At 48.5% G+C, this 16,510-nt stretch overlaps 1 protein-coding gene across 10 annotated transcripts in view; it reads left to right on the top strand.

Moving 5' to 3' along the window:
* The window catches only part of PLCB2 (phospholipase C beta 2), a 78,904-nt gene that overhangs the window by 40,402 nt on the left and 21,992 nt on the right, over positions 1–16,510 (top strand). For all 10 annotated transcript variants that reach the window (XM_065066344.1, XM_021297679.2, XM_065066341.1 and 7 more), the window contains 13 exons: positions 112–236; positions 1,253–1,407; positions 1,847–2,011; positions 3,092–3,191; positions 3,467–3,571; positions 3,899–3,984; positions 4,081–4,177; positions 5,280–5,333; positions 6,538–6,748; positions 6,904–7,072; positions 8,265–8,341; positions 10,324–10,419; positions 11,358–11,415. In XM_065066344.1, the coding sequence (XP_064922416.1) occupies positions 112–236; positions 1,253–1,407; positions 1,847–2,011; positions 3,092–3,191; positions 3,467–3,571; positions 3,899–3,984; positions 4,081–4,177; positions 5,280–5,333; positions 6,538–6,748; positions 6,904–7,072; positions 8,265–8,341; positions 10,324–10,419; positions 11,358–11,415 (1,498 nt within the window). The remainder of the gene's footprint in view (positions 1–111; positions 237–1,252; positions 1,408–1,846; positions 2,012–3,091; positions 3,192–3,466; positions 3,572–3,898; positions 3,985–4,080; positions 4,178–5,279; positions 5,334–6,537; positions 6,749–6,903; positions 7,073–8,264; positions 8,342–10,323; positions 10,420–11,357; positions 11,416–16,510) is intronic.

Genomic DNA, 16,510 nt, shown 5'->3' with positions numbered 1-16,510 from the left:
CTCTGAGCATTTGGTAGCAGAGCTTAAACAATTTTCATAATCTGAATATGTGAGCTAGCCCCAGGGTACACAAAGAATGCTCCAGACTTGTTTCCAATAGAGCAACTGTAGATACAACAAGCGACAGATGAGCCGGATTTACCCCAAAGGCACCCGGATGGACTCCTCTAATTACATGCCCCAGATGTTCTGGAACGTCGGCTGTCAGATGGTGGCACTCAACTTCCAGACCATGGGTGAGTGTCACATTGTCCTCCAGCTTGCGAGCGGGTGAGGCTGTGTGCTTGTGTTCGCTGCCTCTTCCGTCACTGCTGGCTCCCTGAACGTGATTATTCTGTGTGCCTTCTCCCAGAGCGCTGTTCTGCTTTGACTCCGTGTCCCGCAGACCAAAAGCACTTCTCTAGGCCCTGCACAGACCTCGCATGCAGTGTCCAGGGTCCCGGTCTGACACACTTGTGCTTACACACATACACAGGCTTGCTGTCATCCCTGCAACGTGATGTCAGACTAGATAATGTGCACAGATGCATCAGAAGCTCCTGCTCCCCCTGAGTTGTGTCCTGTTTTGCAAGGCAGCAGGCAGGGCTCCATCTGGTTCCGGGACTGGCCTGTCATTGCTCTTATTTTCCAGTATTTCGATCTGAACAGGGAGGAAGGGCCTTCTTGCTCCATAACCAGCATGAGAAGTAGAGAAAAGCCTCCAGAAAATGTTATTCTTTACCCCTTTTCCTTCCTCAGAGGGGTGTCTTACGTATAGAGAGTGTAGGAGACTAGCTGTAGGGTCAGTAGGAGAGGGGAAAAAAGAAGCAACTTTAAAAGGGAGTGAGAGATGAGGGTTATGAAGAGGATGTCAGACAGGTGCAGAAACCACAAGACAGTGTTCTCAAGAGAACTGGCAGGGGAGAAGGTGGACTCGGAGGAGGCCCAAAAAGAAAGGGAGAAGGAGTGGAAGGATTCAGATGACTATTTACTTCACACCTCAAAATAGCGGGTGCTTCTTAAAGGAGGTTTTGAGTTCTACCCAAGACTTATGGCGCAATCATGAGTAAACCACTTACCTTTCTTACAACAGCTGCTGTAATATTTTTCCCTGTAGGGTGCTGAGAGGCTTAATTAGTTTTTGGAATGGTTTTGCGAGCCTTTGGCTGGCAGGTGCTGTAAAAGAACAGCATCTTTCAGCTCACCCGCAGCACGCGAGCCACCCAATGAGGTCCCACAGCAACCTGTCTCATTGTGTTCCTCTGTATCACAGACGTCCCCATGCAGCAGAACATGGCTCTCTTTGAGTTCAACGGCCAGTGTGGCTACCTGCTCAAGCATGAATTCATGCGCCGTCCAGACAAGCAGTTTGACCCCTTCTCTGTGGACCGCATTGACGTGGTGGTGGCGAGTACCCTGTCTGTCACGGCAAGTACCAGCGCGGTGCCGGTCCTCCCCTCACAGCCCGTTCCTGGCACCGCGGCTAGAACTGGCATCTATGTTCCTGCTATTCATTACCCAGTAGGGTTCTTAGCGGCAAACGAACCCAGAGAGTCCTGGGGGAGAGTGTTACCATGGCAACTCCCAGGCTTTTCGCTATTTTAAATTAATCATAATCGCATGAAAATGGAAAATGAGCATCTGCCACACGGAAGAAGCCAAGGCTGTGGTGATGGGGAGGGAGGAGGTTGGAGGAAGTGCTGAGGCAAGAAACCTGGGTGAAGGTAAAAGAAAAGCCTATTGTGGATTGGGAGCTGCAGCAGAAAAGATGTGTGGGGTGGGAGAATGACTTTGGGGTGAAGGCCTGGGGGGTTCTTCTGTTTTATTCATTTCAACAGTTGCTCATTATGGTTCTGCTTGTTTGTAGATACTCTCTGGTCAGTTCCTCTCAGACCGCAGTGTGAAGACATATGTGGAAGTAGAGCTGTTTGGGTTGCCAAGGGACACAAAACGCAAATACAGAACCAAACTGACCTCCACTGCCAATTCCATTAACCCTGTATGGAAGGAGGAGGCTTTTGTTTTTGAAAAGGTGATAACATTTGGTAGTAATTCAAACAGGGCAACCTTAAAGTTCCTGTTGGCCGCAAGCACTGCCTCTTGAGAGGTCAGGACAACGAAGGGACTCCCTTCTGGAGATCTCAGCTGTGCCTGTAGACACACCAGGCACCTCAGATAATATCCAAACAACATCCAAAACAACTCTCCATCACTATTTCCCTGAACAGACAAGGGATAGCTGGGAACATTTCTGGAAACAACAGGGATCAAAAGTCTCCCATTTGTGATGCACTTCCGACTGAACTGACTAATCAGCTTTGAAAACTTCAAGCATCAGGAAGCAGAAAGGAACTGAATGTCTGTGGTTAAACTCTCAATGAGAAGCAGACAAACTGGAGAAGTAATGGGACCGGTGGGAGGTTTTCAGTTGTCCTGGAAGAGGGAAAACTGCCCTGTTTGTCCACAAGAATTCAGTGGTCACTAATCCAGCTGCAGGGTACGGGGAAGTTAAGTCAGTGATAGTGATGTTCGGCCTTTCTGCAGTGAGTTACAAAATACATGTTACACAATTCATCTCTGTCAAGCACACTGTGAAGCAGCAGATATTTTCAGCGTACTTGGGATGTGGTAGATACATATTATCCTCATTTAAGAAGACGTTTTTCAGGCTTCAGTCCTGGCAGAATAATTTTTAATTCATTTCATGGCAGAAGAAAATAGGGGAGGAGGGAGACAAGAGCCCTTGAGGCCAAGTTACCACGCGTGCTAAATTATCCTTCCAGGTTCATTCCCCACCCTGGTGAATTGCTTCACAGAAGTTGTGGTTTGGAGGGTTTGTTGCCCCATTTTTTCGTTAGGTAAACTGCCCTCCTATGATCCTGTGCAGTCTCTCCTCTGAGAAGCCTGTTTTGTGGCATTTCTGTGAATTTAGTTATGTCTGTCATAAGCTGTGGCCTTAAATGACAACATGCAGAAATAGGCAGTGGTTTCCATGGAGAGATGGCATTGTTCTGGTGGAAGGAGGAGAGAGTAGAGCTCTCCTTAGCGAAGCCAATATGCTGTGAGGAGTTAGAGGTGAGCGCATGGGTGCCTTACTCTGTTTTTTCCTTAGATCATGATGCCCGAGTTGGCGTCTCTCAAAATTGCAGCTTGGGAGGAAGGAGGGAAGTTCATTGGTCATCGCGTCATTCCTGTGATCGCACTGCACTCAGGTAAATCTTGTGGAAATTCCTTTGGCTTTTGTGCCCTTGAGACCTGTCCATTGAAAGCTGTAAAGAAGATAAGAACATCTGCATATTTTGCAACTTAATCTCCTTTCCTGTGGGCAGTGGAGCCTTCAAATTCATCCTGTTATAGCCTTGGCTTAATTCTGTAATGCATTCAACATGCTCTTCCGTAAAGACAGACTTTATTTTAGTGTTGGGGCACACACACAAGGAGGGACAGAGATTCTCTCAGCTTATCCTCTTGTGCTCTCTGTTTCCAGGCTACCACCACGTTTGTCTCCGCAGTGAAAGCAACATGCCGCTCACCATGCCTTCCTTGTTCGTGTACCTGGAGATAAAGGACTACGTTCCTGATGCCTGGGCAGGTAGTACGCGTTAGGATGCTCGTGGTGGGAGCTCTGGCTTTGTCCAGGAGCTTTGCAGGTTAGGAAAGTCTTAACCTGGCTTGGGCTTTTGGGAGCAGGATGTTCTTTTCAGCTTCATAGAGGGGCCCCACTTCAGAGTGGGACCGGGGTGGAGACAGTCCCCTTGCTTTGTGCTGTCAGGGAGAAGCTTGTTACAAGTGCAAAATACAAAATATCCCTTCTCCACAATTTCGTGTCCTAAGCCAGAAAGGAAACCAGGAGGCGAGGAAAATCAGAGTACAACGAGTTATTTGATAATCTGAGCAAAGACCTTCTCTTTGTTTCCAGATCTGACTATTGCTCTCTCCAACCCCATTAAGTTCTTCAGTCTGCAAGACAAGAGATCAGTTAAGCTAAAAGACGGCTCGGTGGAGGTAAGCTTTCCCAAGTTCTGCCATTGTTTCTAAAACATGCTGTGTGGATTCAGCCTGAAATAATAGAATTTTGATTTATTTCTGATCCATTTTTAGAGGCCTGGCACACAGAGGAACTTCCCACCTGCTGAGACGAATGGGATGCCAGACTCCACTGGAAAATTCAGCACTCCTCTTTCAAATGGGCCTGCAGGTAAAGCTGCGGGGTGAGACAGTGCTGGGGGTGATGATCCTTGGTAATTGGGTCAGAACCTCTCAGGCCAGGTCACCAACTTAAATTCTTGTGCTTGTCATTAATGGCAAAAGTTGTAGCTATCCCCTGATTCCCGGGCTGGCGTAAGTGTGAGGTGCATAGTGCTTGTACTCCACAACAGAAGAGTAGTCTCAGGTGTCTCCTGAGAACTCCAGGAAACAACCTGAAGATCCAGCTGGTGTGAACGTGGTCTGTCCCCTCCGAGGCAGGGCGGGGGTGTCGGGGTAGCCCTGCCGTTTGCTGGCTGCCCTGCTGTTCGCTGGGGACTCAGGCAGGGGAACCTCAGCTCTCCAGGGGCAGCACAGGGTTCCCTGGGAGATATCTGAGTTAAGAGGGAACCACTGTCCAGGGAAGAAGTGGCCTGTGGCAGAGATGTAGCCTCTCATCTTAAGTGTGGAACTGGAGATTGGGTATTGATTTTGAGCAAAGACATGAAAATTCTGGATGTTTGTGAGATAAAGGTTTTAAGATCTGGCTTGGTTTTATCCTATATCTCACTGCCCTGCATCTCTTTGTTGTTCTTCTCAAGGGTCTCTTTCTGCAAATTACTGTTGATTTATGACATTTTAAATATGTTTAGATCCCCCTGAAAACTCTCGATCTCTTGAAACTGCACTTGCACCTGTCTCCAGTTGTATAATACCTAGAAGCTTTAAAAGATTAGTGGTTTTATTCATCACCTGAGATGAACACCAGACTCTTCATAAGATGCATTACAAGTTCAGAGTGAACAGATGCCACATCTGGCATTCTGCAAGAGCGGGAGTGGAGCACGGTCCTGTGTTTTGACTGCTAGGTTATATGGAGACCCATTAACATAACAAGGGCAAAAGCTGCTTAACTCTGGCCAGTTAGATGAGTTGAAAAAAAAGTTGTAGATTTGCTCTAATAGAAATCAAAGCACTTAAGCATCTCAGCATCTTAATTAACTCCTTTGAATTCACACCAACATCCTTCATGATCTTGATGAGCTCTCCACTGTCTGTTTTTGATCTGAAGATCCAGGATAGAACATAAACAGGAACCTCTTTTGTGGTTTCAGGAGCAGCAGCTTTCACCAAGGATGAAACTGTGACAGAAATGACACAGATTACAGGTAACTGCTCGTGCTGTTCCCGTGGGCTGAGGCCCTGTCAGTCACCCTGCATTATTCCCTCTCTGCCCTGTTCCTGACTGGGATAGAGATGAAGCCTGGTTTGCAAATTAAAAAAGACCTGACCCAACCGTGCATGTTGGAGCCTGCACTAAAGACAAACCCCAAGAATCTCTGGGCTCGGGGACCTGGTTTTCCTGCCTGTGGCACCATTTGCCCATTTTGACCACTGCCCTGGTATGTGGCTGGGCCAGAGCTCACAGCAGGTCTGAGGGGGAAAAGAGGCGTGAAGTTTCCACGGTGTACGCCTTGCGCAAGCTGTGCACTGTCGTCTGCTCCGGTGGGTCAGGAGAGCTTCGGACTGCACCAGCTTTGGCTCTCTGAGGCCACTGGCTGTGGTTACTTTCAAGATGTACACTGGAAAGAGGCATCACAAACTGTGAAGGTGTAAAGGGCTCTGGTTTGAGAGTCTGGACTTGTTGACTGAGAGATTTGCGTTTATTAAGAGCTGTGAGGCTTAATTTTCTCAATCCGAGCCTTTGGGAAGGGGCTGGCCCTGCACAGCATTGTGTTGCAGACACACCCACAAGTTCTGTTCGTTTTTACACATTCCAAGCCAAAAGAAAATAGTTACTTCCCCTGAGAAGAGAACTCCCTGTGTCCTTTTTGCCGCAGATAACACCTGACTGACTTGCTACTGCCAGATATCAAGTTCTCCAACAGTTCACAGGCATCCTTCCCCTCTCATTTTCATCTGCCTCAAAACCCCTTTCATTTATTCCACACAGCTGAAGAAATGCCAGGCATGAAAACTGGAAGGGGTGAAAGCACTTGTCATTATAACTTAGTTTTGCAAAAAAACCCAGTAATGAAATAACAGAGCTTTTTTCCCTTATAGTTAGAGCTGCCAACTAGCTTAACGATTGTGCTGTCTTTGGGGTACTTAGAATTGTGGAAAAGAGTGCAAGGCACGAGCCAGACAGACTGGCCCGTCACCACCACTGTGTTCCTCTGCCAAAATACCAAAAGGCAGCAGTTCTTCTGGCCATCACCATGCCACATCCCTCCAGATGGTGAACTAAGCTGCACGTAGTGCTGAAAAGAGGGAGGAAAAGCACAGAAAAAACCTGTCTGACCCCAAAAAGCATCACAGCAGTTGGGAAATGCTGGGTGAGAGAGAACGACCTCTCTTTATTTTGCATTTTAGAGCCTGAGACAGCCAGCCTCGCGGAACTGCAGCAGATGAAGCTCTTCCTGAAGCTGCTGAAGAAGCAGGAGAAGGAACTGAGGGAGCTGGAGCGGAAAGGAAGTAAACGGAGGGAGGAGCTGCTGCAGAAATACTCTGTACTCTTTTCGGAGCCCGTCTGCTATGGAGGCAAGAAAAGGATGATGCCCACTAGGAAAACCCAGAAGAAGAGGTAAGTGCAGCACAGGGTCTGCCTGTGAGTCACTTCCCCAAACCAAAGCTGCTCCGAAGGAAGCACCGAGTGGTGCAGGCAGCCACATCGCCCTGGGTTAGGGGGCCGGGAAGGTCAGGATGGTATCAGCATCAGCTGCTCTATCTGTTCTGCAGGAGCATGACAACAGGTGACATTGGTACATGTGCAAATCGTGTAGACATGGCAGAAAGCATCGATAGCCGAGTTTGGGAACTGAGAGAGAGGCTGGAGATGGACCTCATCCACCTGGGGGAGGAGCACCATGATGGGATTCGAAGGAAGAAAGAGCAGCACGCCACAGAGGTAAGGACCGCAAATGTCAGCAGAGCATGTAGCCTAGGAGAGTCCCTGCAAGGACAGCCCCAAAAAACAAGTTCTTCACTAAAACGTTAGCTTGGAAATGTGGCCCCAGGATGGAAAACAGCCCTCAGAGCAATTGTCAGGTCCATGCAAGATGATTGAGAATGTAGACAGTGATGCTTATTTGTTAGAAGCTATAAAAGTCCAGCAGAAATATTTTTATAGGTCTGTAATTTGACATGTGGGAAAAGAATAGCCCCGCTGACCCCCTGGGTGTTTGCCGTTGCCATGTCTGTGCCAACACATGAGAGCCTGTGAGGGACAGGGCCCCTGGGACCAGCCCGTAGCACCCACAGCAGGGCTGGAGCTCATTCCTCTTGACCCTGGGCAAGTGTTTTGCTGTTTGACTTAGCACAAGTCAAAGCAAGTGTCCACACAGCGTGTTGCCAGTGAGTCCCACCCGTGCCTCAGTGTTTCCCACACCTCAGACTCCCCACCCTGAGCAAACGCCAGCAGTAGACACAGTGATGCCAGGAGACACAGCGCGGTCCACAAGGTGGTGGTGACAATACAGTATATACCGTCTGTTGCAGTGAAAGCAGGGTGGTTCCAGGGCTTGGAGGCCTTTTCCTATCATTATTTTCCAAAGGAGTTTGCATCATGTGTCTTAAGTCTTAGTTTCGCTGGTGCATTTTGCCTTGACAGGCACCTTGCAAGCTGTCTACAAGACTGGCTGCTCTGACCTGTACCAGCCCTGAGGGGAAAATAACCTGCTGCTTGAGAACTAGCTTTGCCCGGAAATCATGCTTCTCACCAGAGAGAGAAGCCAAAGGAATAAAACATCCTTGTCTCACAACTCTGTCAAAGACTGTGAGAAATAGTGAGCGAGGCTACAAAAAGGAGACCAAAACCCAAGTTCTCACTGTGCAGCACATAGCCCATATCCATAAAGATAACCCGGAGGTGTGTGATGTGGCTGTGGAGCCGTGGGGGAGTCAGTCCGCCTGCACGGTGCAATCTGTGCCCGTCCGAACTTGGCGCTGTAGTGCAGGGTTTGCACAAAACCTCAGGGATTAGCTGGCCCTGGCATTCAGCACAGGGAGGGATGAGGCTGAATCTGGCGGTAATTAGATATGGGTGGCACGCTGTGTCTCATCTTGGTTTGGTTTTGTTCTTGTTTTCATGCCCTGAACAGCAAGTTACCAAGATAACAGAGCTGGCCAGAGAGAAGCAGACAGCTGAGCTGAAGGCGCTGAAGGAGTCGTCGGAAAGGTAAGCTCAGCGTTTGAATAACAAAGTCAAAATGCCTAGCTCTCATCTGGGGTAGCATCTTCTGCTAGATGTCAAAGCACAGTACTACAGAGAGCAAGTGAACGCAGGGGAAAGGAAGCGTTTCTTTTACTTTGGTGAGAAATTGAGGCACAGGGATGTGACCCGGGGTCTTACACAGGGGCAGTGGTGTGGTCTCTAGAGCAGTGTTCCTGCCGCGCGGCACCACCTCGGGCACTGACGTTGAGGCTGCTGTAAGGAGTCCTGGCTGATTCAGAAAGATCAGAAATAAGGCTGCTGGTCACTGTGTGTCATCTCCATCTGCTGTAGTCAGTACATCACATTATCCCCTCCAGGGACTGATTGGCTCGGTCTTGTAAGTGAATTGAGCATCTTGGCTCCAGTAGTTAAGTAAACTGGCAGAATCAATTCACCCGTTGCCAGCCAGGCATTTATCCATTTGTTCTTGCAGTAACATTGTCCTGAAGCTAAAATCCTCGCTCATTCCTCCTTCCTGTTAAATCCTCTCTCAGCCTTTAGTTGCTAAGTCAGGCAAAACTTCCTCTTTCTGTGTCCTCCATCGAGAGAGATTTTCTGTTTCTCTCAGCTGTTCAGCATACTTAGACAAGACTAAGAAAAACACGTTGAGTAGCTTGGTAACGGTTTGCAAACAACACGTTGTCATTTAGTACAGTCACATCTCCAGCTGCCCGTGAGGAGCTCCAGAACAATTTAAAGATCTTGAGCAAGGGGCAATAAAATGGCAGGTAAATTCAGTATGGATAAATACAAAATAATGCGGATGGAAGAAAACTAACTGTAGCTCAACTGTCCACAGGGCTGAGCTGTTGTCACTCAGGAAGGAGACCTGCCACTGCTGCGGGTCCTTCTGCGAAACAGCTCCTTGTTCGCTGCTCCGCAGCGGCCAAAGTGGCAAATAGAGTTTTTTGGAATTGTATGGAAAAAAGGAGGTTCCAAGTCAGCATTATGCCATCAGATCTGTCTCCGCAGCGCGGTCGCTTTGTCAGTGTGCCGTCTTGAACAGAACGCTTTGAAAGAGCGAGACGGGGGTGGCAAGGACAGGCAGCATGGAGGAGTCATTTCTGCAGGAAAAGAAAGTAAATAGGACTCAGCTTGGAGAACAGATGACTGAGGGGGATGTGACAGAAGCACGTAAAATCATGAATGGGATGGAGAAGAACGGGGAAGTGATTACTCATTGTTTCTCATAAGAGAAGAAAGGTGGGGCAGCCAGTGCAGTTCTCAGGACGCTTGTGTCACACCGGGTATAAACTGGGTTCTCCTCTCAGGGCAGGAGCTATGAAGGCCAAAAGTGGAGCTGAACTCCAGGGGACAGAGGTGGGACTGGTGGTGCGTCAGCAGCTTCTCCAGCCCTGACACCCCCTGTCTGTGTGGGCACGGTGTCCGGGCTGCAGTTTGTGGTTTGGTGGCCACACGTGCCTCAGTCAGGGGCACAGATCTGAGCTTTTTCCGGGTTTTGTTCTGTCCATCTTTCCTACTGCTCGGTGTCATGTCTTTTAAGTGTTTATGGGTTTTGCTTTTAAGTGACATCCCATAGTTTGTGTGCTTGCCTCAGGTTTTCTTTTTAGCTCTGCAATATGAACATGTAGTTCCTTCTTTTCTTTTCCTTTTTTTTCTTTTTTCCTTTTTTTTCTTTTTCTAATTTAGCAGTGTAAGTACTTTCAGCAAATCCTCTGCTCCAGCAGAACCCAGTGCAGGTATACAGTGCAACCTGACTACATAACATGTATTGTCTACTGTCCCTTTGTTATGACTCCCCTCCCCCCCAAAAAAAAGTTACAGGACTGAAATATTGTTAAGACTCAGGGCTTTCTGCTGCACGGTCACTCCAGCATGGCTTCTCTGGGCAGCAGAGCACTCCAGAGAGCAAATGCAAGGGGCTGCCTCGGTCTCAGGGCTTTGTAGCCAGGCCTGTCTCTCACAATGCTTGTTTCTCTCCACAGCAATATTAAAGACATCAAGAAGAGGCTGGAGGCAAAGCGCGTGGAGCGGATCCAAACCATGCTGAGGAACACGAGTGACAAGGCCGCTCAGGAGAGGTACTGGGGTAGATGGTCCTGGGCTTGGTCATTGGCTCCAGGACAGGGACGGTGCTACGTCACTGTCACCATCAGGGAAACCTTTTGAGCAGCCAGACAGATGTGCGTGGGCTGCCCACATCTCCCGTGCTGCAGCGATAGTGTCATTCCTGCCATCACTGCTGACAGCGGCTTCCAGCGCTTTCTCCAGCAGCTTTGTACTTTTGTGTGAGGCACTTGGTTTCACTTACCAGCCTCTGACTGGCCCGAGAGGAGCAGAGCCTTAGAAATGCCGCAGGAGCTCCTAGGAAAATGCAGGGGGAGGCCATGGCAGGTGGAGAAATAGTACGTTGAGGACAGGCCTCCCAGGCGCACATCTCTCTGGCTCCGGAAGGTGACATGGAAGTTCTTGCTGACGTGACAATGCACCTTCCAGCCGCTTCAGTTGAAGCCCAGGCGTGCTTCCAAATCTGCTTTGGTGGGTATGTATCTCCCCCTAGAATCAACAGCAGGTCTTCCCAGCCTCATCTCAGAGGTGTGTTCACTCAGGTAACGGCTGCAGCTTTCCCAGTTGTTCTAAATCTGATACTGGGGTACTGAGCTGTGCATTCACCTACTGCAGCGTGTGAATCGGGGTAACAGCTTCACGTGTTGGTGGTACAGAACAGGGGACGCTCCCTCCTTTGCTCCCCACTCATAGCAAGGTTCTTTTGCGGTCTGTTAAGCTGAAAAAGTAGAACTTTGCATGTAATTCTTTGGCCTGTGTCTCAGTCAAATTTGAATGGTGGTTTATTTGCCTTTCCTAAAATTACAGCAACCTCTCAGTGTGGGAGGAGGCAGTGAGAATATAACACACCTGGCTGTCTGTGCTGTACAGCACTTCATTGCTATTGTTCCACAGGTTTTATGTAAAGATAACAGATGTATTACAGGTTTTTATACATTTCCTTTATTTAAAGGTTGAAGAAAGAGATAAATAACTCTCACATTCAGGAGGTGGTGCAAACAATCAAACGGGTAAGTTCTCCTGCGACAGGCTGCCCCAGCAGCGCTGGGCGCTGCAGCGTGAGGGTGTTGCGTTCCCTTCAGCACCTCGCACAGAGCCAGTTCTCCCAGGCGTGGAAATCCATTAAAGTGCTGCCACACCAAGGGCTCCAGCTGTGTCATTCAGCCAGTCCAAGGGTCTCTGCTTGTGTCTCTGTGTGTGCATGTATCTGTCTGTCCATCTCTGTGACTGTGTGTGCACGTGTGCGCCCATGTGCATATGTCTGTGCATCTCTACGTGTGTGACCTTGTGTGTATCTGTGCTTGCGTGTCTGTCTGTGTGTCTCTGTGCAGGCCTGTCTGTGTGTGCATGTGTCTCTGCGTGTCTGTGTGGGTCTGTGCCTGTGTGAGCGTGTGTGTGTCTATGTGTGCATATCTCTGTGTGTCAGGGTGTGCGTGTCTGTGCAGTCTGTGTGTGTCTGCGTGCACCTGCTCACCTGTGTGTGTGCATGTGTCTGTGTGCACATCTCTCTGTGCATGTGTCTGTGTGTATGTCTCTTTGTGTGTACCTGTTTGCATGTGTGTCTCTGTGTGTGTCCATGTCTGTGTGTGTGCCTTTGTGTACATCTGTCCCTGTATGCATGTGTCTGTGTGTTTCCGTGTGTGCGCACGTGTCTGTGTGAGTCTGTGTGTCTGCATGTACGTGTGTGTGTGTCTGTGTCTGTGCACGTGCCTGCGTGCATATCCATGTGTGTGTCTGTATGTCTGTCTGTGCATGCATCAGCATGTCTGTGTTCATGTGCGCCTGTGTCTGCATCTGTGTGTGTGTCTGTAAGTTTCTGCGTGTGTCTGTCTGCGTGTGTCTGTATGTCTGTCTTCGTATGTGTGCCTGCATGTGTCTGTCCATGTGTCTCTGTGTGCAGCTCTGGGTGTCTGTCTGTTCATGTGTGTCTGTTTCTGTGTATGCATGTCTGTCTGTATGCGTGTGTCTGGGTGAGTGTGTGTCCATCTGTGTGTCTGTGCACGTTTGTCCATGTGTGTGCGTGTCTGTCTGTATCTGTGTGCATGTCTGCGTACGCGTGTGTGTGTCTGTGCCCTTCTGCCTGTGTGTGTCCATATGTCTGTGTGTGTGTGCACATCTGTATGTCTGTGCATGTCTGTGTGTGTGTATTTGTGTATCCACTTGCCTGTCTCTGCATGTGTGTCTGTGTGTGCGTGTGTGTGTGTCCGTATGTCTGTCTGTGTGTGTCCACGCATGTATCTGTGTGTGTCTGTCTCTGTGTGCGCACATCTGTCCCCCTGTGCAGGACTCTGTGTGTCCATGTGTCCATGTGTCCATGTGCATATGGCTGTGTGTGTGGGCTTGTGTGTGTGTGTGTCCATATGTCTGTCTGTGTCTGTGCATCTATCTGCGTGTCCATTTTTCTGTCTGTCTGTGTGCGTGTTTGTCTGTCCATATGTCTGTCTGTTTATGCCTGTGTGTCTGTCTGAGTGCTTCTGCCTGTGTGTCCACACGTCTGTCTGTCCATATCTTGTCTATGTGTCTATTTGTCTGCATGTGTGTCCATAGGTCTCTGCATCCGTTTGTCTGTCTTTGTATCCATTTGTCTGTCTGTCCATCCATATGTCTCTGGGTTTGTCTTTGTGTCCATTTGTCTGTGTGTCAGTTTGTCTGTCTATATCCATTTGTCTGTCTATGCCCATTTGTCTTTGTGTCCATATTGCTGTCCGTGTGTCCATTTGTCTGTCTGTTCGTATGTCTGTCCTGTGTCCATTTGTCTGTCCGTGGGTTCATATGTCTGTCCTGTGTTCATTTGTGTGTCCATTTGTCTGTCCGTGGGTCTGTGTGTCTGTTTGTCCATTTGTGCATGTGTCAGTATATCTGTCTTTGTGTCTGTTTATCTGTGTGTCCGTTTGTCTGTCTGTCCATATGTCTGTCCTGTGTCTATTTGTGTGTCCCTTTTGTCCATTTGTCTGTTTGTCTTTCTATATCCGTTTGACTATGTCCGTTTGTCTTTCTGTATCCATTTGTCTGTCCTTGTGTACGTTCATCTGCCGGTGTGTACATTTGTCTGTCCGTCAGTTTGTCTGTGTGTCTGTTTCCGTTTATCTGTCCGTCCATCCGTTTGTCTGTCTTTGTGTCTGCTTCTCTGTCTGTATGTCTGTGTGTCCGTTTGTGTGTCTGTTTGTCTGTCTTTGTGTCCGTCTCTGTCCGTGTGTCTGTCTGTGTCCATTTGTCTGTCTGTCCATCTGTTTGTCTGTGTGTCGGTATGTGTGTCCATTTGTCTGTCTTTGAGTCCCATTTGTCTGTGTGTCCGTTTGTCTGTCTGCATGCCCATATTTTGTATGTGTCAGTATGTCTGTCTTTGTGTCCGTTTGTCTGTCTGTCCTCCCGTTTGTCTGTCTGTCCGTATGTCTGTCCTGTGTCCATTTGTGTGTCAGTTTGTCTGTCTGTGTGTCCATTTCTCTGTCTGTCCGTGTGTCCACTTGTCTGTCTTTGTTTCCGTTTGTCTGTCTGTCCATTTTGTCTGTCCGTGTGGCCATTTGTCCGCGTGTCCGTATGTCTGCCCTTGTGTCCGTTTTTCTGTCTTTGCGTCCGTCCATTTGTCTGTCTGTATGTCTGTCCTGTGCCCATTTACGTGTCCGTTTGTCTGTGTGTCCATTTGTCTGTCTCTGTGTCTGTCCGTGTGTCCGTTTGTCTGTCTATGTGTCCATTTGTCTGTCTGTCCATTTTGTCTGTCGGTCAATCCATCCATGTGTGTCAGTGTGTCTGTCTATCTGTCCGTTTGCCTGTCCATCTGTCTGTATGTCTGTGTGTTGGTTTGTGTGTCCATTTGTCCGTAAGTCTGTCCTGATGTCCGTTTGTCCTGTGTCCATTTGTCTGTCCATGTGTCCGTTTGTCTGTCTCTCCATGTTGTCTGTGTGTCCATTTGTTTGTCTGTGTGTCTGTCTGACTGTCCTTGTGTCCGTATGTCTGTTCTGTGTCCGTTTGTCTGTCCGTTTTGTCTGTCTGTGTGTCCACTTCTGCATGTGTCAGTATGTCTGTCTTTGTGTCCGTTTGTCTGTCTGTCCGCCCGTTTGTCTGTCTGTCCGTATGTCTGTCCTGTGTCCATTGGTGTGTCCGTTTGTCTGTCTGTGTGTCCGTTTGTCTGTCCATGTGTCCGTTTGTCTGTCCAAGTGTCCATTCGTCCGTGAGTGTGTCCGTTTGTCTCTGTGTCTGTCTGTCTGTCCTTGTGTCTGTCTGTCCTTGTGTCCGTATGTCTGTCCTTGTATCTGTCTGTCTGTCTATCCCATGTCCATTTGTGTGTCCGTTTGTCTGTCCATGTGTCTATTTCTCTGTCTCTGTCCGTATGTCTGTCTGTCTGTTTTTCTGTCTGTCCATTTTGTCTGTGTGTCCGTCTCTCTCTCCATTTGTCTGTATGTCTGTCTATGTGTACGTTTGTCTGTCCGTGTGTCCATATGTCTGTCCTTGTGTCTGTCTGTCCGTATGTCTCTCCTGTGTCCATTTGTGTGTCCGTTTGTCTGTCCATGTGTCTATTTGTCTATCTGTCCGTATGTCTGTCTGTGTCCGTTTGTCTGTCCATGTGTCTGTTTGTCTATCTGTCTGTCTGTCTGTGTGTCCATTTGTCTCTCTGTCCGTATGTCTATCCTGTGTCCATTGGTGTGTCAGTTTGTCTGTCTGCTTGTCCGATTGTCTGTCCATGTGTCCGTCTGTCTCCCCATTTGTCCATTCGTCTGTGAGTGTGTCCGTTTGTCTCTGTGTCTGTCTGTCTGTCCTTGTGTCCGTATGTCTGTCCTTGTATCTGTTTGTCTGTCCTGTGTCCATTTGTGTGTCCATGTGTCTGTCCATGTGTCTATTTGTCTGTTTCTCTGTCCGTTTGTCTGTCTGTCCATTTTGTCTGTGTGTCCGTCTGTCTCTCCATTTGTCTGTATGTCTGTCTGTGTGTATGTTTGTCTGTCTGTGTGTCTGTCTCTCCGTGTGTCCGTTTGTATGTGTGTCCGTATGTCTGTGTGTTGGTTTGTGTGTCCATTTGTCCATGTGTCTGTCCATGTGTCTGTCTGTCTGTCCTTGTGTCCATGTGTCTGTCCTTGTGTCCGTATGTCTGTCCTTAGTCCATTTGTCTATCCTGTGTCCATTTGTCTGTCCATGTGTCTGTGTGTCCATTTGTCCGTGTGTCTGTCCGTGTGTCCGTATGTCTGTCCTTGTATCTGTCTGTCCTGTGTCCATTTGTGTGTCCGTTTGTCTGTCCATGTGTCTTTTTGTCTATCTGTCTGTCTGTGTGTCCATTTGTCTGTCTGTCCGTATGTCTGTCCTGTGTCCATTGGTGTGTCAGTTTGTCTGTCTGTGTGTCCGTTTGTCTGTCCATGTGTCCGTATGTCTGTCCGAGTGTCCATTCGTCCGTGAGTGTGTCCGTTTGTCTCTGTGTCTGTCTGTCTGTCCTTGTGTGCGTTTGTCTGTCCTTGTGTCCGTATGTCTGTCCTGTGTCCATTTGTGTGTCCGTTTGTCTGTCCATGTGTCTATTTGTCTGTCTCTCAGTCCGTTTGTCTGTCTGTCCATTTTGTCTGTGTGTCCGTCTGTCTCTCCATTTGTCTGTATGTCTGTCTGTGTGTACGTTTGTCTGTCCGTGTGTCCGTTTGTCTGTGTGTCCGTTTGTCCGTATGTCTGTGTGTTCGTTTGTGTGTCCATTTGTCTGTGTGTCTGTCCTTGGGTCTGTATGTCTGTCCTTAGTCCGTTTGTCTATCCTGTGTCCATTTGTCTGTCCATGTGTCTGTCTGTCTGTCCATTTGTCCGTGTGTCTGTCCGTGTGTCCGTATGTCTATCCTTGTATCTGTCTGTCTGTCCTGTGTCCATTTGTGTGTCCGTTTGTCTGTCCATGTGTCTATTTGTCTGTCTCTCTGTCCATATGTCTGTGTGTCCGTTAGTCTGTCTGTCCATTTTTTCTGTGTGTCCATCTGTCTCTCCATTTGTCTGTATATCTGTCTGTGTGTACGTTTGTCTGTCTGTGTGTCCATATGTCTGTCTGTGTGTCTGTTTGTCTGTCCGTGTGTCCGTTTTTCTGTGTGTCCATTTGTCTGTGTGTTGGTTTGTGTGTCCGTCTGTCTGTCCTTGTGTCCGTCTGTCTGTCCT

Source organism: Columba livia, chromosome 5 (assembly GCF_036013475.1).
Source record: "Columba livia isolate bColLiv1 breed racing homer chromosome 5, bColLiv1.pat.W.v2, whole genome shotgun sequence".
NCBI lineage: Eukaryota > Metazoa > Chordata > Aves > Columbiformes > Columbidae > Columba > Columba livia.
The sequence above is the reverse complement of the archived record's forward strand: the minus strand, read 5'-3'. Positions and strand labels throughout refer to the sequence as shown.